Source organism: Numida meleagris, chromosome 1, assembly GCF_002078875.1.
Source record: "Numida meleagris isolate 19003 breed g44 Domestic line chromosome 1, NumMel1.0, whole genome shotgun sequence".
Lineage (NCBI taxonomy): Eukaryota > Metazoa > Chordata > Aves > Galliformes > Numididae > Numida > Numida meleagris.
This window is the reverse complement of record NC_034409.1, coordinates 163522622-163549277: the sequence shown is the minus strand read 5'-3', so window position 1 is coordinate 163549277 and position 26656 is coordinate 163522622. Positions and strand designations below refer to the sequence as shown.

The following is a 26656-nucleotide window of genomic DNA, read 5'->3' as shown; positions in this document are numbered from 1 at the left end:
TGCGGGGGGCGGGGCTGGGGGCTCTCCCAGGTTGCTTCAGCAGCGCTGTGTGCAGGGGCTGCTTTGCTGTGCTCCTGGCGGAGGGGCGGCCTCTGTGCGGGGCCTGGCGGAATTCAAGGCACTTCTGTCACCGTACTCGTACTGATACAGAAAACGCAGAAATAAAAGCCCTCTCTGTGCCATGCGGATGGGTCAAATAGCTGAATCAGTTGTCATTTGCGGTTAAGTAAACAAGCTTATCAGAGAAAGTTGCTCGGTCTTTATTAGTCTTTATTCTGCTGTGGTCTGTTTCTCCCTCTCTCGGTGTTATACACATTAACTTGCGTTGCTGTGTTTTCAAAGGTTGTTCGTCTTTAAAAGTGTGAGGTAGAGAGAAAGCAGGGCGGGAGGGTGGGTAGGTAATTCTGCTTCATGCATCTGGAAGCGGGGGGACTCGGGTTCTTAGTTCTGCAGAGTGCAGGAGGTGGCAGAGGCACCGGGTGATGCTGGGTTGTCATTACCCCGGGAAACACTGAAGCACATCCTTACTCTTCTTCAGAGTTGAGTCTATACTGTTGCAAAAGTTTTTCAGAAGATAAAAAAAATACCTAAAAGCGGATCTGAAGCGAGGCTGTATAAAAGCAACTCAAGATGTCAAACCAGCAGAAGGTCTTCAGAAGTACTAAAGAATACTGTCAGAGTGTGTTTTTGTTATTCTCTGTCTTGGCAGAGTGGCTTCACTTTGCCTAGTTCCTGTTTCAGTTTTTTGTACATCGGGTGACCTTGTGTGAGAGAGATTTTTGTTGCCAGCATTCTATAGGTGTTACTCAGTATCTGTTGCAGTGCTACTGGTGTGCTTATTGCTTTTAAAAGTACTGATTTGAGCAGGCAGGTTGCGTTTGATCATCTCTGGAGCGGTGAGTCCCATAATGCAGCGTCGCATTCTGATGACTTAACTAGCTTGGAGCTGTACGTAGTGTACCAGGTTTGCTTGCACTTAGGTGTGGTCTTTCAGCTCGTGTAGTTAACATTCGTAATCTGGGACATGTCACCCTGTGAGTGGTGCTGTGTCCTGTTTGCACGCTTGACAGGACAGTTGTCCAGTCAGCATGGCATTCTTGCGGTGTCTTGGCGACTTGTGAGTCCTTTAATTCCCAGAGTGCGTGCTTTGGCTTTCTGCTCCTGGATCTGATACAACTGGGAGGTCATCATCTGTGTTTAAACAGTGAATGACAAAGCCATAAACTTCTTAATGGCTTCTTATGTCATCTTAAGTTGAAGAAGTGCTCTGCAGTGTGGAATAATGCTCTGCGGTGTAAGTGGGGGTGACTTAAGAGAGAACCAGGAGTAACTGCTGAAATGAGCATTTATTGTTTTGGTGAGGTGTTTTGTCAAACGAAGAAAAAGGATGATGATCCCCTTAAATTCAGGCACAAGTGAGACGGGAGGCTGAGAATACTTTTAATTCATACCAACTCTTACCGTTACTGTAGTCATGTCCTTCCAGATTTACAGATGCGTTTGTAACTTGATCGCGTGGTAAGGACCTGGAGTGAAAGTAACCTGGGGGCATGTATGTGAGTCTGGGAGGATAGGGCCTCAGTTTGTCTAAGTAACTGCAGCTGATGTCCCCCATCTGTAACTCTTGGTGCCAGTCAGCTGCCCCTTGGCTGACTTCTTGAGTAGCTGTGCTGTAGGATACGTTTTGGGGAGGAGTGTCTCAGTAGCTGAATGAGATGTGATGATTGACCGACAAAAAGCCAACCAAGGTAAGTTTACCCAGCTGAAAATGCTTGGCTTTGGCTTTCTTTGCTTTCCTTGGGTGAAAGCTAGTTCTGGATCTCTTCTGCTGGAGAGTCTGCTCCTGCAGACTGGTTCTGACCAGTGGTCCTGTTTTCAGAGCAGAGCATGGGAGGCTACATTTGGAAAGGTGGTCACAGAATGGGTTGTGCTTGTCAGGCAGCTGTAGTGTTCAGTGTCAGACCCCTGCTTGGTTTCGAAAGTTGTACTTCACCTCTCAGTGTTATGTGGTCCTGGAGCATGGGTATACCATGAATATTTGCATAATGATGTCTGCTCTTGAATGTATCCTTAAACTTAGGGTCATGTCTGTACAGTTAGATCTAGTGTTGCTTTTTGTTGTAGCTGTTACTGCCTCCCACTTCTTCAGAGACCTCTGAGGTTTTAGATTTTTGTGCTGTGCTTACGTAGAGGTTTGTACATCCTCCATGACACTGATGCTGCCACTGGAAGAAGCTGTTGTGGCCAGTTAGCTCCTAATTGGAATAAGCATATAAATGAAAGAGAGCAGGGTGCCAGTCTGAGTTAAAACAGGCCCTTCTACTCTTCCTTTTTTCTCTGGCTTGGTGAGATTGAGTTCTAGCAGCTGTGTTGTACTAACATTTACACAGGCTTAAAGTCTGTATCTTAGCCACCCTCATGCTTGCCAAATTCTGAATAGAAATCCAGCAAAGTTAGCAAACATAGTAACTGTACCGTGGTGACATACTGAAGTAGCTTGGGAGGACCTGCCATATTCTTGCAAAGACGAGAGCTTTGCTCCCTGGTAGTAGGAGAACTGGGGGCATTCATTCCAAGTGGGTGTGCATTGAGTCATTGTGCTCTCATTCTGTTATGCAAAAATAATAAACTTTTCTCTCAGAGAGTGTAATATATCTATTTCAGTCTGTGTACCCGGTGATTTTCCTAGCAGGGGACTACTTCATGCTTTTTCCATTGTGTAGCAACATATCCTGTGAGCCCTGTGCTGCCTGAATCTTTTGTCCTTGTACTTTTCTTGCTCAGCATGCTTCAGAACAATCTCCCATGCTCAATAATATCATATAACATATAATTTCATCACATTACACCACTTTGAGCGTGTTATTCCTGCACGGGTGTATTGACTAATGTATATTGATTTCAAATCCCTGGTATTGCGGTGCTTCCTCAAATCTGTCACAACTGTGTACAAAGCACAGAATCATAGAATGGTTGAGGGTTGGAATGTGCCACTTGGGATCATCTAGTCCAGACAAACCCGTGCTTCAAGCAGAGTCACCTGGAGCACCTTGCCCAGGATCACAGCCAGGCACGTCGCCCTCTGTGAGGCATTTTTCTCTCAAATGTGCTGAGAATTGTAGGAAGGCTTTTGGAATGTACAGGATCACTTATGCATTAGACTTGCTAAAGCATTGAACGTCCCTCCTCTGCAAGGAATGGGTTCTTCAAACTGGGTGTAAGTGGCAGGTTCCTTGTACTTCAGGCTCTGATGTTAAGCTTTATGGATGAAAACTGATCAATAGGTAAACATTCATGCCAGTCCAGGATATTTTTTTTCTGACGTCTTACTTGACAGAGCTCAGTAATATATCTTCATGGGGATTTCTGAAGTGCCATTTCTTGTTTCTCTGTGTTTCTTCACAGGAACTGACAAGAGCTTTGGAAAAGAGTCCGGATGATGCCGAATATTATTGTCAACGGGCTTACGCTCATATTCTTCTACAGAATTACACTGGTAACATCTTCAGGCAACACTGAGAATCCTCTTACAAGTGTATTATGACACTCTTTATAGAAGATGATAAATCAGTAATAACAGACTGTTATCTGTAACTTAGTTTGCTGTTTCTGCAGTTAGGTCATACTTTAAGGTTTTCCTCATCCTTGATTATTTTGTATCTGCAGAACTTGCAGTGAATCAGATATTCTGCAGTCCCAGTTTTCCATTTGAGTTTAGCACAGCACTATCTTGGAACATTCTTTTCAGTAGACTTCTTAGGCAGATTTTAAGCTTTGTGTTGTAAGCTCTTCCAACCTTATGTGCTTTTTTGGTAGACACTGAATCCAGTTGTAGTAGGAAGTTGTTAAATGCTTCCCAGGCTTTATTTGTTTAACTGAACTAACATTTGGCCCAAATTTCCTTTCAGTAATTAAAATAAATAAGTAAATGATGGCGATTCACAGTTCAGACCTAAGTAGAGTATTTGACTAAATGAAGATCACACTTCATCTTCTGGAGCTCTGTAGCTGATAGAAGACTTCATCTATCCATAGCATTGTCTGAATTAAATTCAGTTTGACTTATGTGCAGGCTAAGAAAGCTAACATAGTAGTGATGGGTTTTTTTTGAGGTGTACTAAAAGACTTGCACTTCATTGCTTTTCATAACATTATAATGATCTTCACCTGTACACTGACTTTCAACAGATGCAGTTGCAGATGCAAAGAAGTCCCTAGAACTCAACCCCAGTAATGCTGTAGCACTTCTTAGGAAAGGGTATGTATCGTATGTTGTGCTCTGACAATATTCTGATCATCTTTAGGACAGCAAGAATCACAATCCAGATGCCTTATGCAAACTTCTTGCAAGACTGTGAATGAGTAAATTCCGTGCTTGTAACTCCTTTGTAATAAAACCGTGCTTATAAGATAAAATTGATCTTTTGGTGTGGTTTTTTTTTTTTTTGGAGGGGGATGATGATGTTTTCGTCCTAGCTATTTAAAAAACAGATTTCGTAGGTGATTTAAATTCCAACACATGTATTTTTAACCAGTATGGTGTATAAACTGAGGATGCTGTGATCTTCAGAATGTGGATTAGATTGGAAAGTAATTGCAGTCTCCTTATGCTTTTTCTTTCTTTGTGTCAGGTTAGGAGAATACCATATCAAAAACTATGCATCTGCTTTAGAGTCTTTCAAAGAGGGACAGAAGTTGGACAGTAAGTATTAAAATTTCTTGTGTGCACAATACTCTTTCACTAATAAGAAATGAATTTCTCTAATATGGTAGCTGAAAGTGGAGACCAAGTTGGTTTTTTTTTGTTTTTGTTTTTTTAAGGCTTAGGAATTAGATGCCTGACTTGAGATATCTGGAACAGGTCTGGCTTTTGAAGAGGCTTGTGCAATTACTACATGGAAGTGTAAAACTGCTTAAAAGTGTGTATGGAATTCTTAGCTGGTAGTGCATGATTTTCTCGCCTTACAAAAGGAGGGTGTTTCCCTGCTTCCCAGAGGTCTTGCAAATAAATAGTGGCAGTGGCGTGATACTAAGTGTCAGAGAAAAGTTTCTGAACAGAATTGTTATGCGTAGTTGGAATTTTTAGTTGTTAAACTACTTCATGCGCTGGCCTTCAGAAGGAGCATGCAGCTTAGCGGGTATTCAAACTGGCAGAATGGATTTTCTCCTCACGTTAGCTATTGCTGCACGACAGAAGCTTGTGTATGGTCTCTCTTTTCCTCAAAGCGTTGGCAGTTGGAACTGCACACATTTTATTTGGGGAAGAATTAGAGCTTTCTAATAGTATGACTGACTTCTAGAAGCAGGAAAGAAAGAATTCAACACAGAAAACTTTGGTAGAAAACCCAAGGAAGCATATAACAAAGTAATTTCTAGATGGTTACAGTTCCTTTATCTTTCCTCCTATTTCCTCTGTCAAATAAAACTCCCCTCATTCAATTCCCTTTCTCAACAGTGGAAGGAAATCTTAAAAGCATCTTAAAGGTTACACAGAGCAAAGTGCACTACTCTGATAAGCATTGTCATAGTCTAAGATCTTTCAGTTTTATTATCCATAAAGTGGCTGAAAGCTTTAGCAAAAATGCAATTATTTTGCCTCTCCCAAACAAGTGATCTGCTCCTCTGATCTAAAACTGGAGTTTGATGGGAGCATAAGCTAGTTAAAGTTCTTCCTGCCAAGTGATTGTGCCCCCTCCCACTCTTAAGCTTGTTTAGCCTCTTCTTTCAATACATTACGTTTGCAGAAAACTATTATTTAAAAAAAAAAAAAAACAGAAAAACAAGTTGCCCACTTTGATGCATTGAAATAGCCCTCTGATGGGTCTGAGTGCTGAAGCCAGCAGGCAGGAAGGGGCAGAGTAGTGCTGAGGCAGCAGTGATGGTGGTGGGAGGGTGACGTGGTGGAATTGCAGGACCAGAGCTTTCAGCTTAGGGTGCTCTGGAAGAGGAGCTGAGTATAAGAAACTGCTTAGTTCTTTCAGTTTGGGTTGTTTGGATAACTAGGTAGTTTCCACTTTGGCTTTATTTTTTTTTTTTTAAACAGTAGTAAGAGGGAGATCTTTGCAGTCTAGCCAAGTTTTCTTTCATCTCCTGTGAATGGGAGTGCTTCTTTCTTGTGACTTCTGTAGCTTTCCTTACTTGATAGCCGAGTTTTCTTTTATCTCAAAACCTGTAAATCCTGAGCTGAATCAGTAGTCACTTCAAGTTTGTGTTAGTGGCTGACAAGGCCAGAAATTCCCTGTATTTTTGCATTGTTGTCCTGCCCCAAGTAGCTGCTATTGATTTCAGCTTTTCGTGCCCATGGATTTTGTCACCTTTCTTGTCAGTTGGAGTTGTTGAAAACATGTAATACACGCAAAGCCTTCTCAGGCCAGGGCATCACTTTGCTTTCATTCTGTTGGATCTTGCATCCTCCATACAGATTAGAGCAGCGCATTGAGCTGCAGGCACATTGGTGAGTCAGTGAGTACCAGGATGCATTTAGCCAGCACAGAATCCCTGAACTACAGCCTAATATTTTCCCGTGCTGTTTGACTTCTACCTGTTCAAATTCAATTTGTTGTCGTTTTGCTGCTGACCCAGTTGAAATGTTTCTGATGCTTCCCAGTATTTCCTGATTGCTTCCTCATCTGAAGCTTGCTTCTAATGTTCTTCATCATCAGGAAATTCTATGAGCCGTTGTGAGAAGAGGAGATTCTTGGAGGTTTTTTTTGTTGTTGTTGTTGTTACATATGGATTTTTAGCTTCCTTGTTTTCCAACTTGCTGGCAAATTTATGCCAGTAACAGAATTTGCTTTTGAAGTTCTGTGAAATGTTTGATGGGTCCCAGGTGAAAATAATCGTGAACATAAGCATTTTGGCAAAACAATTAACTTTCAGTTAAATGTAGCGAGCGTAAAATGAACAAAGCACGGTGGGAAAATTAGCCACATATCACTGAGCAGGTGATAAAGAGAGAAGATGTTGGCTGTTGCTGCCTGGTAGAGAACTGCTGCGGTAGGGAATTCTGTGCTGGCAAGGCTGGTTTCTTTGCCACACGAGGGGGCAGAAGTACACCATTACATGCTCCTGTTCCTTGATGTGAGGTCTGCTTTATGTCTTTGGAATGCTAAGGAATGTGAGCTCTCTGCTTGCACTTGTTGCTGGTGGTGCCCTGGGCCTGTTGTGCTGCACTGTCCACCTGCAGTGATAGATTAATTGGATGTGGTGTATTACTGAATATGCAGTATTTCTTCATTTTGTAAAGTTAGGAAGCAGGATTTCACTCAGCCATGAGACTAGATGCATGTGGAGTTCTGGAGTTCACTGATTTGCCTCATATTGAAAAAGCAATTTGATCTGCACCTTGTTAGTACATGATGTGGATTTAGGACAAATACACAAAATGAGAAATTTCCTTTTTGCTCTGACCACCTAATTAATTTAGTGAAGATGGAGTGTGTTATCTTTCTAAAGAAAACGTGTGCAAGTGAAGACTAAATTAGGCTTTCTGAACTGAAAGTTATTCATGATGTTGCTGGTAAGTTCTTTGAGAGAGTAAGTACTGAGAGGAAAAGAAGTTCTTGCCTCAAATTATGACGTGCTGGGATACAGGAAAAGAGGCAGATCTTTAAGGACAGTAGGGCAGATGACTCTGAATCTTTCTGTTTGTGTTGCTTGGCAATCTTGTAGGCTGTAGTTAAAAAGAGAATTCTTCACCTGCTGCCAAGTATGGATTTGACTGTTTCCCTTTGCAGTGGGTAGCAATTTTGGTATAAGGCACACCTTAAAATGTATGCACACTGGAAGGGCTGAGGTGAATTCTTTGCAGAACTGCAGTAGAGCCACATTGTATCTTTGTGTGTGTGTCTGCTGGAAAGTTGTGTGGGTTTTCCTTAAGCTTCTTCAAGCCCTCTGCAGGGAAGTTGATTGCATGAATCCCTCGAAGTGAATTCCAGCTATTGTGAAAAGATAAAAATTTAGCTGTGCTTAGTAGTTGGTCAGTAATGTTGCAGCTTTTTTTTTAACATTCTTCACGGTGAAGGCTTTTGCTGGGAATTTTACTGAAATGATGTGTACTTTCCTACCTTTTCAGCTATTTTCCAGTGAATTCATTTCTCTGGGGAGCTTCTTCCTAGAATTGTCATGATCTTACTAAACTCTTCTGTGGTTTTGATTTGTAAAGTGGAATTGTCACCTACTTATTTTCCACGTCCCTGAAACCATAGATATGCATGTGAAGTATGTACGTCTGAAACCACCGGGAGAAGATGGCTGGTGTTTGTGCAAACTTGCACCAACTGTGGGTTATCCACAGAACAGACAATGTCTTTTGATATTTCTCTGGAGAGGCAGCACGTAATTGTTTGGGAAAAATGATTTGAAGAGTAATGGAGAGGTGTGTAAAACTGTACTTCTTGTTCTCTAGCAGTCATATAGAGATCAGCTGGAAAGCAGTAGCATATATGGGTCAGTGGAGGGGAAAAAAAGCATAGTGTCTTACAAATTAATTTGAAATTAATTACGTTTATCAGAGTTAAATAGTGGAGCTGTATAAAGTACTTAAAAATGAACTGAAATGACAGAGTTTACTTGAAGGTGCTCAGAAATAATACCATGATTTAATAAATTGGTGCAAGTTTGGGATGAATTTGTTCCAACTGGGAGTTGAAAGGAACTATTCTTTATGCAATGCATGTAGTACTTGAAGAGTTGTAATGCTAATGTGTTTGATCTCTTCTAGATGTAGATGATACCTTTACTATTTGGATTAAAAGATGTGAGGAAACGCTAAACGGTAAGAGATGCACCCTTACTTGTTAGAGGATTTGATGTGCCCTATTATTTAAAGCTGTTTTATTTCTTTTTAAAGGGTTACAGTTCACTTTGTCCTTAAACCAAAACATTTATATTTAAAAGGAAGTCCCATTTTCTTATGCCTTGTTTCTCTTGACTGTATATCCTGAACTCTTCTATACTTTAGACTTAGAGGAGTATATAGTTAAAGTTCAGACAACTGATTTTAACTGTGGAATCATGTGTCAGCTTGCTTTCTAAATCCAACTTCAGAATTATTTTCTTCAAGACTTGAGAATTCAAGTGGGAAAGAGCAGTGAAAATCTAGTGGTTTTACTCTTTGATTTCATGTGGAGAGTGCCTTTGGGTACTAGTTGCTGCTCTGGTGTCTTATTGTGGTAGTCAGTGAGTGTGCACAGGGCTTCCTTTTGTATCTTTCTACACACTGACCCCCCTGGCAGTGAACTTACCTGCAGTGCTTAACTGCCTGCTGATCTTAATGGGCTGTATCAGAAGAGCTGCCCCTTTTTTATTTTTTTTCCCCTCCACCCATTGTGACTTCTCCTCTCTTTTCTGTTGCTTACTGGAGAATGGGGAAGTAGAAAGAATGCGAGTTTATGTCAGCGTGTTGCCTAAAAACCAACTGCAGGAGAAGCAGTTTGTCAGTGATTTTTATCTTTTTAGCAGTGTGCGTTATAAAGAAACAAACTGAGTTTTTCTTTTGAAACACTTGATCTGATAAATTTTAAGAGAAACATTTGGAAGATGAAATACCGAGCTACAGTATAGTCAAGTGTTACCCTGTATTTAAGGTCAGACCAGTGAATTTGTCTGCTAGGATTCCATCTCATTCACCAGCTGTAGTTACCTAGCATGACGTATAGATTTGGTGAGAGATTTGTCCTACGAATGGATGGTCAACCTAGTACAGACTTGCAGGAAGTGATTTCCATTTTATTTTTTGCTGTGGTCTTGATTTCATTAAATGAAGGTCTATATCCTTTTCTTGTAAGGAAAGGAAAGCAAGGCAAAGCTTGTTCCTTCTGTTAATCAAAACATGTTTTGTATTACAGTTGTATCTTTGTACAAGTTGTTTATTGAAGTGGGTAGCATGAAGAAAGCCTGATTAAAAATAGAGGGTCATTCAGGCAACAGATAAAAACATGCCAGCTCTACCTTTCAACTCCTGTGCGGTTGAGACTGGGATAAATGCAGAATAGCTAGAGTAAGTGAAGAAAGCTAAAATAAAAGACGTGTGAGTTCACTTTTTTTCTGAAAGTGCATCTCTTTTTGTCTTTTTTTTCCCTGCAGGATCCCAGGCAGAAGTGGTAAGGTGTTTTCCTTAATATTGTTTTGAATTTTGTCTCAAACATGCTTGTGGAACTCAGTAGCTTCTTAAAGCTTGAACACTGAAAACTTAGGGATGGCATACATGTCTAGAAATTACTGTGCACTCGTTCAAGTCAGTTTCAACTTACTTGCAGTCTGTGGCCTAATTTAAAAAAAAAAAAAAACAGCTCATCTTGTCAATGCTAACTCGCTTGTGACTGCTAGAAGATAAGTTTTCTCTGGTAGCTTTTACATGTGGGTTTTGCAGACTTTTCTTCAGCTGTAACTCAGCCAAGCGTATTTCCCTTTTTAATTGAAGATCTTCAAAAGAAATGTCAAAATTGACTTTTTTTTGAGACAAAAATAATTTTTGTGCCATTTTTTATGGCTTAGTAATAGGATAGAGAGGGAAAATGTACAGAAAATAAGGTGGGTGTATATAAAGACATATAATTTAAAGGGTTTTTACGTTTAAAAACCATGCCATACGTTCTCAGACCTGTTTCAGGTTTCCGTTGTGACTCACAGATGAGCAGCACGGCTGCTGTGTGTCTTTCAAGTGTACTTCTTAGCCAGGAAAGAAAGAAATTAAAGCTGAACTAGTCGCTATTTATCAAATGTGTGGCCTGTGTATAGTAAGATATGCTAAGTGTGTGCATTATCAGTCTGAATGATAGACTTTAGAAGTCATAATTTAAACATAGAGGGAAGAATTTCATCTTTCTTTTGGAAGTTAATGCACATACATAAGAAAAGTGATCAGTATGAAAGTGATTTGTATCTTTATTCTTACATATGTCTGGTACGCTGATGTATGTTCTTTTACACTGATGTGACTTTCTTTCCTATGCAACGTGCTTCATCTAGAATACACAGCAGCAACCTCTGTCAGCCAAGATCAAGTAAGTTGACTTCAGCTTTGCTGTGGGAGCTAAAATGATTGTCTTAACTGTTCTTCGCTGACTTGGGGATTGGAGATGCAAGATAATGACTGTAAAAATTCTGTAGACTGCCACTTTGTGAAGTTTCTAAGTGAATTGTTTCTCAAACAGTGTCATTGACTTTGTTCTCACTGGGAGGGTGGGGAACGGAGTAGACATTCTAGCTTCTGTTTCTAATTATCATTGTGAGCTTAATTCAAAGACTCACTCATAGTGCCTAGTGTAGATAATGTTTTTGAGATGCTTTTAAGATCCTGAAGTAAAATGTGCTGTTTAATTTATTGAAGGCAGACAAGAATGTGAATTGGTTAAGGTGACCCAATTGTCATAAATTTCTTGATTAAACATTTTTCTATTCTCTGAATGCATGTCAAATCTGTAGCTGCTCTGTGGAAGGACGCTATTCTCCCCTCTGCCTTGAACTACATAGTATAATGTTCCAGTTTTTGTGTTGTGTGGGGAGTTGTGGGTTGTTTTTTTTTAGCTTGTTTTTGTTTTTAAACATCTCCTTAGAGGCGTTTTTTCTTCTTTTTTAAGGTATGACTGGTACCAAACAGAATCTCAAGTAATTGTGACGATAATGATCAAGAATGCCCAGAAGGACGGTGTCAGAGTACAGTTCTCAGAGAAAGAGGTGACTTCTGTTGATTATTGATAAGCATCCCTAGATTCCACAAGATGTAGTTCTATCAAATGATGTTCACTTTTATTAAAAGCATGAAGAAATGCTAGAAGCTGTCTTTAGTCTGAGCATTTTTACATCCAGTTACGCTGTAGATATGTGTATGCTGAATCAAGTGAACTGAGTGAGCTATTGCCACAGCGAGGTCCATAGGATTTGCACTCAATGTGCAGTGTGGCGAACATGCTGCAGAGGGAGCATCTGCTTTTCAGCTGCTTACCTGTTGGAGGAAATGATCTGGAGTTAAAGTGTTTGAGTGTATCTCTGCGCATTCATGCTCCAGATGCGTGGAAAGTACTCTCAAAGTAGTTAGGAGTAAGTAATTTTAGGATGATAGCAGAAGAACAATGTGTTGGTGGGTTCATTTTGATTTTTTTGTATCTCTAAAACTGTCAATTGTGGCAAAGTGTCTATTTCAAGGAGGTATGGTAATCTCTGTAATACTGTATGCAGTGTGATGACATTTGTGTTTAATTAAGGGTAAATGTCAAAGAGTTAGGTTCTTATTCGCAGCTAAGTTGATGCTTGGTGAACTGCAGAAGTATTTGATTGCTACTGTAGTCTTTAATGTGTGGCAAGTGCTCACACGATTTTAACACAGCTTGCATGAATTAGAAGGGAAGTTGCAAATTGTTTTCACGTTCCATTATTAATATGTTGATACTTCATTTGCTATAATTCTCTCCCTAGGGAATGCAGATCAAGCTGACAAGATAGTAGGCTTTTAAAGTACTCACTGGCTAAAAAACGAGTAGGAGATTTCAATTCTGTAGTGTATGTTCAAACACCTTGTTGAATAATGCAGTAATGTAGGGGTTTTGTCTGAAATTCTGATGTCTGATGTTTTAAGGATCCTAGTAAAGCATCATTAATTGCTTTGTCTTGATGTCAAATGACAGTTCTTGGCTCCAAAATGGCTAACTGCTCTCAAAGATGACTAGAGCTGTGTTTTCAACTGTTAACAGATGAATGCATCGGTGAGGCTTCCATCAGGTGAAGACTACAACTTAAAGCTTGTTCTTCTTCATTCTATAGTGCCAGAGCAAAGTACATTTAAAGTGCTTTCAACAAAGGTAAGCTCTTAACGCAATTTCTTTCTTTTTCTGATCATCATCATGTCTCATTGCAGCAGTTGTAATATTTTGCTTTTCAGATAGAATTGTTTTTTTCTTCAAGGTGCCGTATGGTCAGTGGAAGGTGTCCTAAACTCGTGCAAATATTAGAAATAGTGATGTGATGGTACTTACTGAAGTGCAAACCAGTTATGTTGAGGATGCTTTTAACAGTTGCTGTTAAAAGATGACTGTGGCCTTTACTCCTACAATTCAGGTATTTAGAAAGTATGAACTCCTTGTTACTAAACTTTTAGGAGTCAGTATCGTGTTATGGAGCAGTCATCTTTTTCTGCCTAAGAAATAAATGGCTGAGTTTGAGAACTGCAGTGTTGAAATAATTCTTGACCCTTTCACGACCCTCTCCTGCTGGTAGAAGTTACACATAGTGTTAATTGTTCATGGCTTTTCATGAGGCTGTATATATTCAATGCTGTTCTTGGAAGCAGTGCTTGCTGGACACTTGGAAGTTGCATGATGACAGAAAGAAGGCTTTCATCCCAGCATTTTTCTTCTGTACTACAGGTATAGAAACATAAGAAGCTGACTGGTTTTGTATAGTATATGTTGTTGCTATACCATGTAGACATAAACGTTGTCCACAGAGCCAAGTCTGAATCTTTGAAGCATGAAAGTATCAAAACCATTTATTCCTTCTATATCAGCAGTGGTTCTACACAGCTTTTGGAAGTTTCATTGCTTTCTCATGTTCCGTTTCACCTGTTCCCTTCTCAAAAAGGCACCTACAATAACACTGCATGCTTTCAGAGAAAAGGACCTTCAAGGTGACCAGAGAGGATTTCCACAAAGCTGGCCTTGTTTCTCTGCTCATCACACTAAAGAAGCTGAGCAGGCTGTGTGGTTGAATCACATGAGTCTTTACGCTGTGGGAAATGATGAACAGGGAGCCCAAAGTACATACAAAGTCTGCTACTCCATTATTATTTCTATAAACTGAGGTAGAATGGATACAGACCCTGTTCATATGAGTAACTGTGAGGTTCTGTTTGCCTTGTATTCCTATCTAGCTTCTGTTACGCTTTTCGTGTGCCTTGAAGTTTGTCATTGCTTTTGTGAAGCATCAGGCCAGCATCTCAGTGCTGCTGGGAGCGAACATGATTTTGTCTTCCTATCTCTAGCCTGGGTTAGTTGTTCTGGAGCTGAGTAATCTCTAGTAGTCTGAAGTCTGGCTTAGACCACTATTCTTAAAGTGGCGTAAAAGCTTCAGTTGTTCAAGCAGTGTCTGAATTGTAAATATTCCGCATTTGTTTCCAAATCTTGCTGTTCCTGTGTAACTTGGAGAGAGTACTTTTGAGGCAGAACAGGATAAGAGCAAATCCAGGAGGTGTTCTAGCAAGTGAAGTCGACACTTCGCTATGTACTTCCTCTCACAGAAAAGGATAATGTAAGGTCATCTGTGAAAATCCAGTGAAAGAATATAGGTTTGAATGATGCATCAAATAGTTCTGGTTCTGACCAGCAGATGGAGTCTGAAGAAGAAACTTCACATGCAGCTCTGCGTTAAGGATACTTGAGCATGCCAGGTCTTCTTTAAAGGCTTAAAATATTTTGACAAACGTGAAATGCTTTAAGGGATCGATGCAGCATCAGTGCTTGTCTGAGTACTGGAAATGCAGATTTTGTTGCGACAGTTTTGTGTCTGTACTTTGTTCTCATGAGCAATATGGAAAATATGCAGCTATTTCTTTGAATAGTACGGGCATTTCACTACATCTGATTCTTTGTTAGTTAATATAATTCTTCAAAGCTATTAAGAAACTGGAGATGTCGAACCCACAGTGTAGATGTATGAAGGTGCTGATTTGCAAGATCTTGCATATTTGAGTCCTCCTGCATCACTAATACATCTGAAGCTGTCATGGTTTTCCATTTTAAAGTGATGAATGAGTTATAACAGAGGCTGAGAGACTGGCCTGTGAGACATCAGGGTCTGTGGAATTTAGAGATAACTTTGGTCAAGCCTCTGAACAGCTAGGATAAAAGAGATTGCTGGTCATGAAAAGTTATCAGTGATTTAGCTGGATGTTTAAAGACTCCTAAACATGCTTCCTTCTTCCAAGTGAGCTCAGAACAATAGGATCTGTTGCAGCCACCTTGGCTGTATGTACATTCATTCCTTTGTAGCATGGTATACTAGACCAAGCAGCTCGGCTGTAGTCAAGGGATTACTTCAGACAGACTCCTGTCTGGTCTCGTGGACTGAGGCCTTGTTAGCAAGGGGAGCAGGTTAGGAATGTTCCTGGAACAGGTCTTCCAGTTCTAGAGAGGAGTCCTGGTCGCATGCTCCTGGCTGGTTTTCCAGTGTGAATCAAGATGGTAAAGGAATATGAAGGGAAACTCGCTTCAAAAGCATGTTCTCCATTGGACTGAAAATCAGAATCTTCCATCTTCGCTGGTTCCCTGGGAGTTCCTGTTCTATCTCTTCTCTTTCCCATTCCAAACAAAAACCTGTCACCAAACTAAAACAAAATCCCACCCAGAGTCCTGGCAATAGTCCCCAGACTGGGCCAAGAGAAGAAAGAGTCCCCAAAGTGTACGGTGGTACGTGCTTATGTATCACAGCTAAATGTGACTGAAAAGCCTCTCAAGAGGAATGGCATTAGAAGGCGGTATTTGGGAGAGCTCTCATGTCTTTATGACAGTAACAGACATAGTGAAGTCTCTTCATCTTGCTGCATGTTTGAAGGCTAGCTGATGAGTAGAGAGGGACGAGATTATTTTTAGAGCTGCTGATAACGTGCCTGAGACACGAGTACTGAAGCCAGAAGGTTAAGTACAGATAGCGATTAGGATGCTGCTGGAAAAAATCATTCTCGTGTACAGCTGCTTCCAGCAGCGGCCTCTTTCATTCCCAGAGCTGCTGGGAACCACTGAGTCCAGCAGGATCCTGCTGAGGTGGTTCTGCGACTTATAGTGGTCACTGGCTTCACCTTTTCAATGAGCTTAACCTTGCCAGAGCTTTCTCGTAGTAGTTTCATGATCTACTTCATATTGGAAGGAATCCTTTGCACTTGAAATAGACTGTGGCTCCTTCCTGCTTCTCCCAGCCTGGATTTCTGCAGGACAGCAGCTGTGGGATTGCTCCGCAAACGACTTGCTCTGTGATTTGTCTGTAACCGTAGCATGAGAGTTACCAGTTAAATCAAGCGATTAGAAGCTTCTGAGGAAGTTGTGCTTTCATGGGGTAGAAGCAGAAGTTTTCCTGTAATTCAGTAATTTCAGATAAGAATACCTGCGTGTGTTCACAGTGCTTTATTTTGTACTGCTGCTTTCAATATGAGCCACATTGCCACTAGCATACTGAAAGTCGTCACTAGGCAATGAATAATCTGGTCTTTTCGGCTGTATGAGGAAACAGGAATGTACAGTGAGGTTTAGCAGTGGGTAGACTTAGAGACTTTGAGTTTCACTTAACCTCTTAGAACTAATAAATGTAGTGGATAGAGTTTGAAACAATAGAACTGGCAGGTGATCAAGCAGTCCTGCATGTTTTGGTAGCTGAGGAAAGCTGGAGGGGGATCTCTCAACACTGCTTAAAATTCAGCATCACTTGGCAAATGCAAAGTGATAAAGATGGAAACTCAGGAGGAGAAAACAGCCTTACTTTTATTTGCAGAATTACATATTTTGAAGTAACTGCAGGCAGCAGGCAGAGCTTAAATACCCTGCAACTGGTTCTTTCGGAGAATTTTAATGGTGACACAGTATTGCTGCTTAACTTCCAGTCTCTCAGAGGTGTCTGACTGCTTAGAGGAACATTTCCATGGTAATCTGATCAAGCAAAAAGTAACCACGTCTTCAAAAAAAGCGCTGTGTAAATTTGAGACTTATATCTGGTCTTTGTATCTAATAGAACACTGCAAAAAGCATGTAGGTAGGACTTCTGTCTGTTTGGTAGTTGTCCTCAGTTGTGCTCAGGTGTTGGATGAGGTGGCCAGAACTGTACCATACTAAAAACGTCCAGCAGCTGATGGAAGGTACACTTGGTGCTACTTGGCTTTTTAACTTATTTCCAGCAGAGGGAGCCAAAATGTAAAGGCTGGAACAAGTTTGCTCTTTAGAAGTGGATTGTGTGCAACTATCTTCATGTTCCCTTCATTTAAAAAAAAAAAAACAACAAAAACTGCAAACGATGGAGTAAATATATTGGAAGTGAAGTTAGCTGATTTATCTCTGTCCAGCAGACATGGCAGGGAAGTACAAATGCACAAATAGCACAGGGGAGGATGAATATGTGCTTTTAGCATGTGCTTTACACTCCTGAAGGAAACTTGCTGTCTCTTCGCCTTTATCTTGCATCTGCAAGTAGTCTCAGCACAGCTTTTGTACGTCTTTACTTTTTTAGTGGTTTGGGCTTTTTGCTAGCAATGGCATGCAGCAGTTTAGAGGCATTTAAAAAGTAGCAAAAAGCAGTTTCTTGACCCCCAAACTTCCCTTTAATTAGACATCAAAGGTTTGCTGCAAACATGGGAGGTGTTAGAAATCCTCAGCATTTTTTCACAGCTGACATTTGCTACTTAATAGAGAGATCTGAGGTAGGAGCATGCTCTCAGCAGCTTCATGCCAAGAATATGGTAGTGTGCATCAGTGGCGTGTTTCTTTTCCTCAAACCAGCATTTTGCAGTGCAAACCTTGAAATACCCTGAGCAGCTTTACTGGAAAAGCACACTGCCTCTTGTTAAATGTAAAGGAAAAGGCAAAGATGAAACTGTTTCAGATTACCCTCCAAGAGCGTGCCTCTTTATTCAGAGGCAAACGCACACCATTAGATAAAGAGGGTATGGATTTATTTTAGCTGAAGTTGGTTCTTGCAGTCGTATCCTTAGAAGAGACTTTGTCACTTTGGTTATTTGTATCCAGTTGTTGGCAGTGGCTTGAATGCAGCCTTGCCTGCCCTTGTGCTCTTGTTTCACCATGAAGCTTTCATGCAGATTCCTATCTCCCCTGTACTTTCTTGACTGTTTTCTGTAAATAGTAGACTGATATTTAAGATAGGAATTGGATGCTTTTCTGAAACTTCTTGCATCTCTTCAGCAGCGTTAGATGGACCAATTTTCTGGCTAGACCATAAAGAAACCTTCTTGATAATTGGCATGATATTTGCTTGGTTCAAAATAAATTCACTTTTTCTTCCCTGTGAATGCAGATGGGTGTGGGGCAGATCAAAACTTCTTAATATTGAAGAATATATTTTAAACGAGTGTATAAATCAATGTTCATGCTTTATATAAGTGTATAAAGAGACATTTTATGCAAGAGATTTTTTTCTTGTCTTGAGAGAAGGTAGGTATAAGAACAACAGGCATATGAATAGTTATGTACAAAGGGATGTGGCAAAGAGCTTAGGCTACAGAAGTGATCTGTTCAGCTAGCTGCTTCTGTTCAAATCCAAAATTCTAACGAGTTGTTGCTGTTTAACATCAGTAGGGTGAAAACCTGGATCATTATACACTCAGCTGTCCATAGTACCTAGCTGGCAAAGGAAAGGTGCGTGCCAGATCCCTTCTGTTCTTGTGATACCTTTTCTACAGAACAAATTCATTAGTTCTCAATAACTTCTGATGACACTGGAGTGTTATTTTAATTTCAGAATACTTTATTGAAACCACATTTCTTGGACTTCAGAATATAAGCAATTTGTAAAAATTCTTTGAATAACTAGGATACTAAACCCGTGTGTGCATAAGATTTTTAGATTCAAGTTTGAATGGGTCATACTCATTTTAGAAGATGGTGCTATTTTGTCCTTGCCATAAATTTAGACAACAGAATATGTTGTATGATTGTGAAATGACAACTCTCAACATTTAAAACGTACAGCTAGGGCAGAACAATCAGTAGTTCAGTAACAGTCATCAGGAGTTAATAACTAAGGAGTTGACTGGAATAACTAACTCCAGTAACTAAGGAGTTGATTGGAAACCCCGATTTCTTATTTTCATGTGTTAAATATAGCAAAACATCAGAATTTAAAAGGGTATTTTTCATACATTTTAAAACTAATGTCTGAGCTGTTGCTCTAGCTCTGCCAGATTTGATTTCCTTCATCTGTCTGATCAGAGCTCGACACAAATTTTCTGAGCAAACTTTCCCTTAGCATGAATTGTAGAAGAGAAAATGCATTAGAAGTTAGAATAAATTTCTCACAACTTGTCAGCGCGTACCAGAATTCTCTTTTTATAAGAATTTTGGTCTTTTTTATGTTTCTCATCTCAACTGGTGAGTTCTGTCCTAGAACAGTAAGTTCAAGCAAAACCTAGCTCGCCAGAAGTTTGGGGCTTTGTAGCAGTAAACTTCTACCTGTAAACTTAATGTTGACTAATCAGTGTTGGATAAGGGGATAAATTCTTTCTTAAAATTAGATGAAATGCTCTTTTATTCCGCTCCTCTTGAAGCAGTGTTTTTTGTACCCTGTTATTACCAATGAAATAGTTTAAGGTGGCTTCTGAGGTCTTTCCTGGCACCTTTTCTCATACCTAGTGCTTGGATTCGGCTACAAATAAATTTTACTTGATTTCTGTTAGTTGCTTAAAAAAAAATCCATTACCTGTATGACTAGAAACTTGTATTGTTTCACTGCTGATGTGGTCTCTTCTAGGGAGACCCAATGTGTCTCCTCAGTTTGACACTCAATTTCAGAGAAGTATTGCGCGAATCACTGTCAAATTTCCATGGTGGTTTTTTTCCTTTTGTCACTTGGAGACTCAAATCCAGGGATATTCGAACGGGGAAAAAGACAATAGAAAATGAATGATAGATGCATTTGAACTTTTCAAAAATCTGCAGTATCGTCCTTTTTTGGGTTTCCCAGTGCAGGAAGAGCACTATTGTAGTGGAGGGCTGTCAAGGTGGTCAGGTGGCTGCAAGCCATGAGCTGCAAGGAGAAGCTGTTCAACCTTAAAAAAAAAAAAAAAAAAAAAAAAAAAAAGCTGAGAGGAGGAAATCATAGAATGGCCTGGGTTGAAAAGGACCTCAGAGATCATCGAGTCTCAACCTGCCAAGTGCAGGGTCGCCAACCACTAGACCAGGCTGCCCAGAGCCATGTCCATCCACAACCTCCCTGTGCAACCTGTTCCAGTGCGTCACCACCCTCTGTGTGAAAAACTTCCTCCTAATATCTAACCTAAATCTTCCCTGTCTCAGTTTAAAACCATTCCCCCTTGTCCTATCGCTGTCTGCCCTCACAAACAATCGTTCCCCCTCCTGTTTATATGCTCCCTTCAAGTACTGGAAGGCCACAATGAGGTCTCCCCAGAGCCTTCTCTTCTCCAAGCTAAACAAGCCCAGTTCCCTCAACCTTTCCTCATAGGAGAGGTGCTCCAACCCTCTGATCATCTTAGTCGCCTTTCTCTGAACTCTTTCCAAGAGCTCCACATCCTTCTTGTGCTGGGGCCCCCAGGCCTTGGCGCAGTACTCCAGATGGGGCCTCATGAGAGCTGAGTAGAGGGGGAGAATCACCTCCCTCTCCCTGCTGACCACTCCTCTTTTAATGCAGCCCAGAACATAGTTGGCCTTCCGGGCTGCCAGCGCACACTGCTGGCTCATTCCCAGCTTCTCATTCACCAGGACCCCCCAGTCCCTCTCCTCAGGGCTGCTTTCAAGGACTTCTTCCCCCAGGTTGTATAAATACCTGGGATTGCCCTGGCCCAAGTGCAGCACCCTGCATTTGGCTTTGTTGAACCTCATTAGGTTCTCGTGGGCCCATTTGTCCAGCCCATCTTCTTCCCACCCGATGGGACAGTGTAAAGGTGGAGGCAGACTTCTTTCAGAGCTCTGTGGTATGAGCAAGAGTCAGTGGGTACAGATGGGTGTAAAGCATCATTCGTGTTGCACTGTCCTCTGTTTTGTATTTCTGAGGAATGCAGCTTCAGAGCTTCTTGGCTTTTGCTGCGTTCGGTGAATGACAGTTTCTGTAAGGAGTAACTATGGAAAACGGGCTCAGTGTAACTGTGCATTAGTGAACTTGAATTTGTAGAATAACCAGGACCTATGTATGACTTAAGCTTCATGTGCCTAAAGGTTTTGAACCTTTTTTTTATTGATTTTCTTTTGTTACAAAAGGTTTTTAAAACAGCATTTGATTAAGTGGTTAACCAGAGCCAGCTTCTTAAACTGGCATGCAAAGCGTTTAATTTACGGTGAATTTTTCCTGTCTTATTCTAAAGCTGGCATGAGCCGCACAGGCATATGTTTAATGAAATATAAATGTTAAATCAAAGGAGCTGGCAAAACACTGAGGTGTATTTCTCTTGCCTGGGTACTGAATATTTTCAAGGGAGAGGAAAAAAAAACTAACAGTACTTATGTGTTAGGTGTGACATAAATGATGTTACTTGTCTGTGTGAGAGCTGTCAGTATCTGCTTGAAAACGTTCATTAAAATGCATTTATTGCCATTTGTGCACATAATTGGGGCTCACAGAGTTGTTTCTCCTGTGATCGAGTAAAGCTCTCAAGCTGCAGAAATGTGCATCTTCACAAGCAGAGTTTTGTAGCTTTATTTTTGGAGGACCTGGTTGTGTAATGGTATCCAGCTAATGATTTCCCTAGTTTTGCTCTTGTCTGCCACTTTCCCTAGTGGATGAGCTGAATTGAAGTGGATGGAGTAGACGAGATAAAGGCTTCATCATGTCATAAATGCATTCTGTCTCCATTTTTCGGCTGTATATACTTGTAGTTTGGCAGTGTTGAAATGGTTTAGATTTAAGGAATCTGTCTCTTAAAATGAGTTTGTAGCATTTCTTCTTCCTTGGGGATGTTTGCCATATAGTAACCAGCTCTGGGCCACTTTCAGAGAGGAAAGTGTACCATCTAGCAGATTAAAAAAGGAGAGGGGGATTATTGGAACTGCAGAAGTATGAAGATTTTTCTTGAACGTGTGGGCAGAGTGCTCTGAATAGCCAAAGGCATCTTTGAGGAGGATTGTACTCTGCATAGAAGTCTGTATTTACAAGTTCAGGTTAAGTATTTTGCTGCACTAGAAATAGTACAGATGATGTAGTCTGTGTTTGAGATACTGAAGGATGGTGGTGGAAGCCTGAAGTGTAAGGATAAGAGGAGATAGCCAAGGGGGAAACAGGCCGAAGGAAAATGGAAGTGGCATAGGTGCAAGCAACTTCAGTATTGAAAACGTTCTGGCTTTTGCTGTTGTCATTATAGGCTGTTCAGTGGAGATGCCCTAGCAGTCAGGGTATAAAAATCTTGCGGTTAAGGCCTCCTCAGCTTAAATGTGCAGCTGAGTTGATAATGGTTTGTGCAACTTGAGAGGAGTCGTGTAGGAAGTGCAGGAGAGACAGGTGGTTTTAAATTAAGACTTAGTGCTTCACTTCTAACCAATTAGCGCCTTTGTAAGTGGCTAATTAACTTAGATGTTTGATTCATAAGATCCGAATCCAATAATAAAATAAAAAAAAACCCAACCTGCTAGCTCTGGTGTGGAGCTACTTATATGTAGATACATAAAAAATATTTTAGCTTCCTTGTGCTAATTGCAGAGAATGAGATTTGTGAGTGTAGTGCTCAGAAATGAGCTTCATGGTTGTAATTTCCAGAGTGTTTTTAGAAGAGTCCAGTGAAGGAAGCTTTGCTGACTCCTTTAGTCTTAATGAAGAGTAATCGTTGGCACAGTTTGAATGGTGCTTCTGCATGGTTACAGCAGGAATCTGGTGTTCATACAGATGACAGTATTAAACACCGGAATGCAGGATGTCTTCAGGTATAGCAGGTTGATCAAATAGAACAATAGCTGTTTTTAAAGATTGATACCAGGATGCTTAATGTGTAAGGTTGCTGAAAACATTTGAAATTCAGACACAGGGAGTGAGGAATTCAGCTCTGTGTAGTTATTGGACTTTATAAAAACAAAACAAAGAAAACCCAACAAAACTGAAGCTCCATCCTGTTTCGAAGAGCATTCGTTCTATGCTTCGTGCCTTCTTGTTGTTCTCAGTGCAAGTTAGTGGTAGAAAATGTGTGCTTAAACTTGTCAAGGGAAGTGGTATTTTCCCCAAGAAAAAAAAAAATGGAGCAGCGGTAATTAAATATTCTGTTTCTTAAAGCACAGCATGATTGCAAATATGACAGTTTGGAAACTAAAAGAGCTCTTTATTTTTATAAGGCATCTTGGACTGTTACTTATCAGTGACTGATTTGAAGAATGGATGAAGTCAAGTTCACATTTCATATCAACGCGATGCTGTGCAAGGAGTGTGCCGCTGGGATCTCTAGGCTTAGCTTTTACAGAGGTGCCTTTGTTCTTGGGTCTGCAGGGATCTCCAGGTTATAGCGGCTTTAGGAAGAGCGGAGAGTTCTCTTATGCTAAGCTGTGCAGAAATAAGGAACTGCTGAGGCTTAGCAGGCACAGATTTAAGTCAGCTGATAACATCACAGGAACTTTGACATTTTCTGAAGTGAATTTGTCATCTAGAAGTGACACTATACAGTCCTTGTTTTGCAGAGTTTGTTTTGCAACTGTTATCCCGTGACCAAAGGTTAAGGTTAATTGTGGAAGAACTGTTTCCATGTGGTAGTCTAAAGGGATTGTGTGTAGCTGTGAATAGAGGCATGACGTACTTCACTTAATTTTGTTTCTTCTATGATAATTACAGCCGTATCCACTTTTAATTACCGGTTCTGTCAGTGAATACTAGACAGTTTTCTCTTGTAGCAGTTTGTTCATTGAACCAAGTGAATACAGCTTCTGCATTTCTCAAATGGAAGGATCAGCATAGTTCCCAGGTGTTTCTCTGGTTTGTATAGTATACACCAAAACCAGTATTTATTTTTTTTAGGTGGGTGAAAATTAAGTCTAACACTTGGATTTTGCAGTCATTCAGAAGTTCTAATTTGCTTACTAAAGCTGACTGGCAAAAGTGGATGCTTAAATGTGCTTTGGTGCCTGGCAGTGTAGAGACGTTGCGATCTATCATTACTTCTGGGGTGCCGTAATTTACGAAAGGAATCAAGCAAATAGTAAGCATAAGAAAGTAGTACTAACAAAAAGGTGAAACTCTTATGTGACTGCTTAGCTCTTATATCAGAGCTTAGTTGACAAGTCACTTGAAGTCCCACAACTTCATCTGGTTAGGTAGGCATATCTTTTTGCAGTGCCAGGCTTTGTAATAGAGATTGTTTCTAAACCAAATGTAATTACTTTCTTGCTGTTACAAAATCCAACTAATTTGAAACTGTTTGTCTGATCTGTTTGCCATCTGGATGAATTTGTTCTTCGCTTTGTGTTTTGTAGGTTGAAATAAAAATGAAGAAACCAGAAGCTGTAAGATGGGAGAAACTGGAGGGACAGGGAGATTCTCCTAAGTTAAAGCAATTTATGCCAGGTTTGTTATCTGAATTTAGAACTACAAGTTTTATTTTTGTTAAGGTATTTCCAGATACGAGTAACAACTGGTGTGTTAAAAGTTTTTAATAAAATTTGTGTTGTATTTACAACAAAAAGCCTTACAGTCTTGTTTTTACTGGATGAAAATGACAGAAATAGTCTGCAGGGCATTACTAAAATTAATGTATTAAATTTAGTCATAACTTCTGTTAATCTGATGAATTGCTGAGGATGTATGCTTGTCATTAATTCCTCTAGGCTTTTATCTGTTCAAATGTTTATTTCAGTCACTGTTTTGAACTTCTTTGCATCGTTGTGCTTATATTATTACCTAAATAATGAGTATTATTTACCGAAGTATTCTGCTTCTTTTGAGAAGTAATGCTTTTGCAGTGTTTCAGAACTGATTTATAGCCTGTCTTTGAGTGAATCACATTCAACTTTGATTATGTCAGATTCACTAGGTACCTACATGTCTGTTCTGCAAACTGCAGCTTTAGAAGTCTGTAGAACACAGTTAGCTAACTAACGCTTCCATTTTTCAGACACCCAGCACTTATATCCATCATCCTCTCACTATACAAGGAACTGGGACAAACTGGTAGTTGAAATCAAAGAAGAAGAAAAGAATGAAAAGCTAGAAGGAGATGCTGCTTTAAATAAACTTTTCCAGCAGATTTATTCAGATGGTACAGATGAAGTGAAACGTGCCATGAACAAATCGTTTGTAAGTCTTCACTCTTTTTTCTTTAAAGAAATGTATAACTTTTGCCCAGTGTCATGTTTTACTAAGCTTTGCATGCGTCAGGAGGCTTCTATTCAGCAAGGCCCTGGGCCTGTAATAAATGGCACTGGTTCAGTGGGAGAGATGTTGGTGTAACAGGTCTCAGTGGAAGGTTGTGCTTTGTTCTTGGTTTCTTTGTTTCAGTTAGTGTTAGCAGAGGGAATATAGTTTTTGGTTCCTAGAGAGCTTTAGTTGTTGCCAGCATGAAAGAATCAAATTTCTCTTAGTTCTTCATATGTACAGTTTGCAAGAATGTGAGTGACCCTCTAAAAGCTTCCTGTTAATTAACTTCTCATGATGACCAGTACTGATAAACAAGTATTTTTAGGCTGAAGATTATGGACTGATGACTGTCAAATTTCATTCAACAAACGTGCACAAAATTCCTGTGTAAATTGCTTTTACATGAAGTTTAAATGTTGGTTTCTTCAGAATTTGGTATCTGCTGTGACTTCTATATTACTGGAATTCCTGTAGCAAACTAAACAAATGTTTTCTCATGTTGCAGATGGAGTCTGGAGGCACAGTTCTGAGCACCAACTGGTCAGATGTTGGTAAAAGGAAGGTAGAAGTAAATCCTCCTGATGATATGGAATGGAAGAAATACTAATCCTATTTTTAATCTTTTACCATCTGTGTTGCCATAGTCATGTACTGGCCACTATATATGAACATAGCATTCTTGGATTCAAAGCACTGCAATGTTCCCTTGGAAACAGGAATTGTCTTTACATTTTGCGTGCTTTATAAATTCCTTCATCTGCAGATGTTAAAGATGTATTCAAGAGTGGAATCCTGTTTTCATCACTTCTGTCAAGTTTTTGGAAATTGAGTCAAATGCAATCTAAATTTTCTACCACCTTTATCAGCTCCGCTCTTTGTGGGTAGGATGATCTCTAATGGGCTGTTAAGGATCATTGCCTTACGCCTGATATTTCTGTTCAATAACTTATTAGATCTTGGCAACTTTGGGTAAAAATACTTTACAACAACAATGTTAAAATTGTTTGCTCTTTAACTCTGCTAAATAAAACTGTAAATACAACTTTATATACAGAAGCTTCTTTATTTCATTTTTTGTAATCTTGGTTTTTGATGGAGGGAAGTTACTTAAAGCATACAGCTAAGAAAGTAAATACCCTACTTAAAAAAAAAAAAAGCTTATGTAGGACCAAGCTCTTAATGTTGTAAGAACAAAATTGTTCTTGTTGGTGCAGATAAAATCAAAAAAAAATAAATAAATCCACTTGTGGATTCCTTTCATCTTGGTGATAGGTTGGACTGCAGTTGTATGTGATGCAAGTCAGGTGGAAATTTCTACATACTGGAAATCTTCGCATTTTAGAGAGGAGTGCTTGCATCTGTCCATGTGCAGCGATGTGTGGTTTCTACCAGTGCAGCTTTTTCATCTTTATCAAGTTTTGAGTAATAGTATTTCCAAACAAGAGAGCCAAGAAACTTAAATACTTCTCTGTCTTTACCTCCTGGATACAGGTCTGCAATGGCCTGCATGCTTGGGGATGCTCAAAAGCCTCTTGGGCAGCTGGATTTAGATGTCCCCGGCTGAGCATGGGTAGGACCAGGTGACCTCCAGAGATCCCTTTCAGCCTCAGCTGTGCTGTGGTTCTGTGCAGGCTGGGGATATGGGTTACAAAGTTGAGGTAATGATGCCTGC

The 26656-nt window shown here is 40.1% G+C and overlaps 1 protein-coding gene across 1 annotated transcript in view; it reads left to right on the top strand.

The window, feature by feature from the left end:
• The window catches only part of SUGT1 (SGT1 homolog, MIS12 kinetochore complex assembly cochaperone), a 26313-nt gene extending 282 nt beyond the window's left edge, over positions 1 to 26031 (top strand). Inside the window, exons 3-13 of the mRNA XM_021374750.1 lie at positions 3406 to 3496; positions 4189 to 4258; positions 4632 to 4702; positions 8723 to 8776; positions 10087 to 10103; positions 10972 to 11006; positions 11583 to 11679; positions 12693 to 12800; positions 24105 to 24195; positions 24743 to 24924; positions 25490 to 26031. Coding sequence (XP_021230425.1) covers positions 3406 to 3496; positions 4189 to 4258; positions 4632 to 4702; positions 8723 to 8776; positions 10087 to 10103; positions 10972 to 11006; positions 11583 to 11679; positions 12693 to 12800; positions 24105 to 24195; positions 24743 to 24924; positions 25490 to 25591 — 918 coding nt within the window. The 3' untranslated portion in view covers positions 25592 to 26031. The remainder of the gene's footprint in view (positions 1 to 3405; positions 3497 to 4188; positions 4259 to 4631; positions 4703 to 8722; positions 8777 to 10086; positions 10104 to 10971; positions 11007 to 11582; positions 11680 to 12692; positions 12801 to 24104; positions 24196 to 24742; positions 24925 to 25489) is intronic.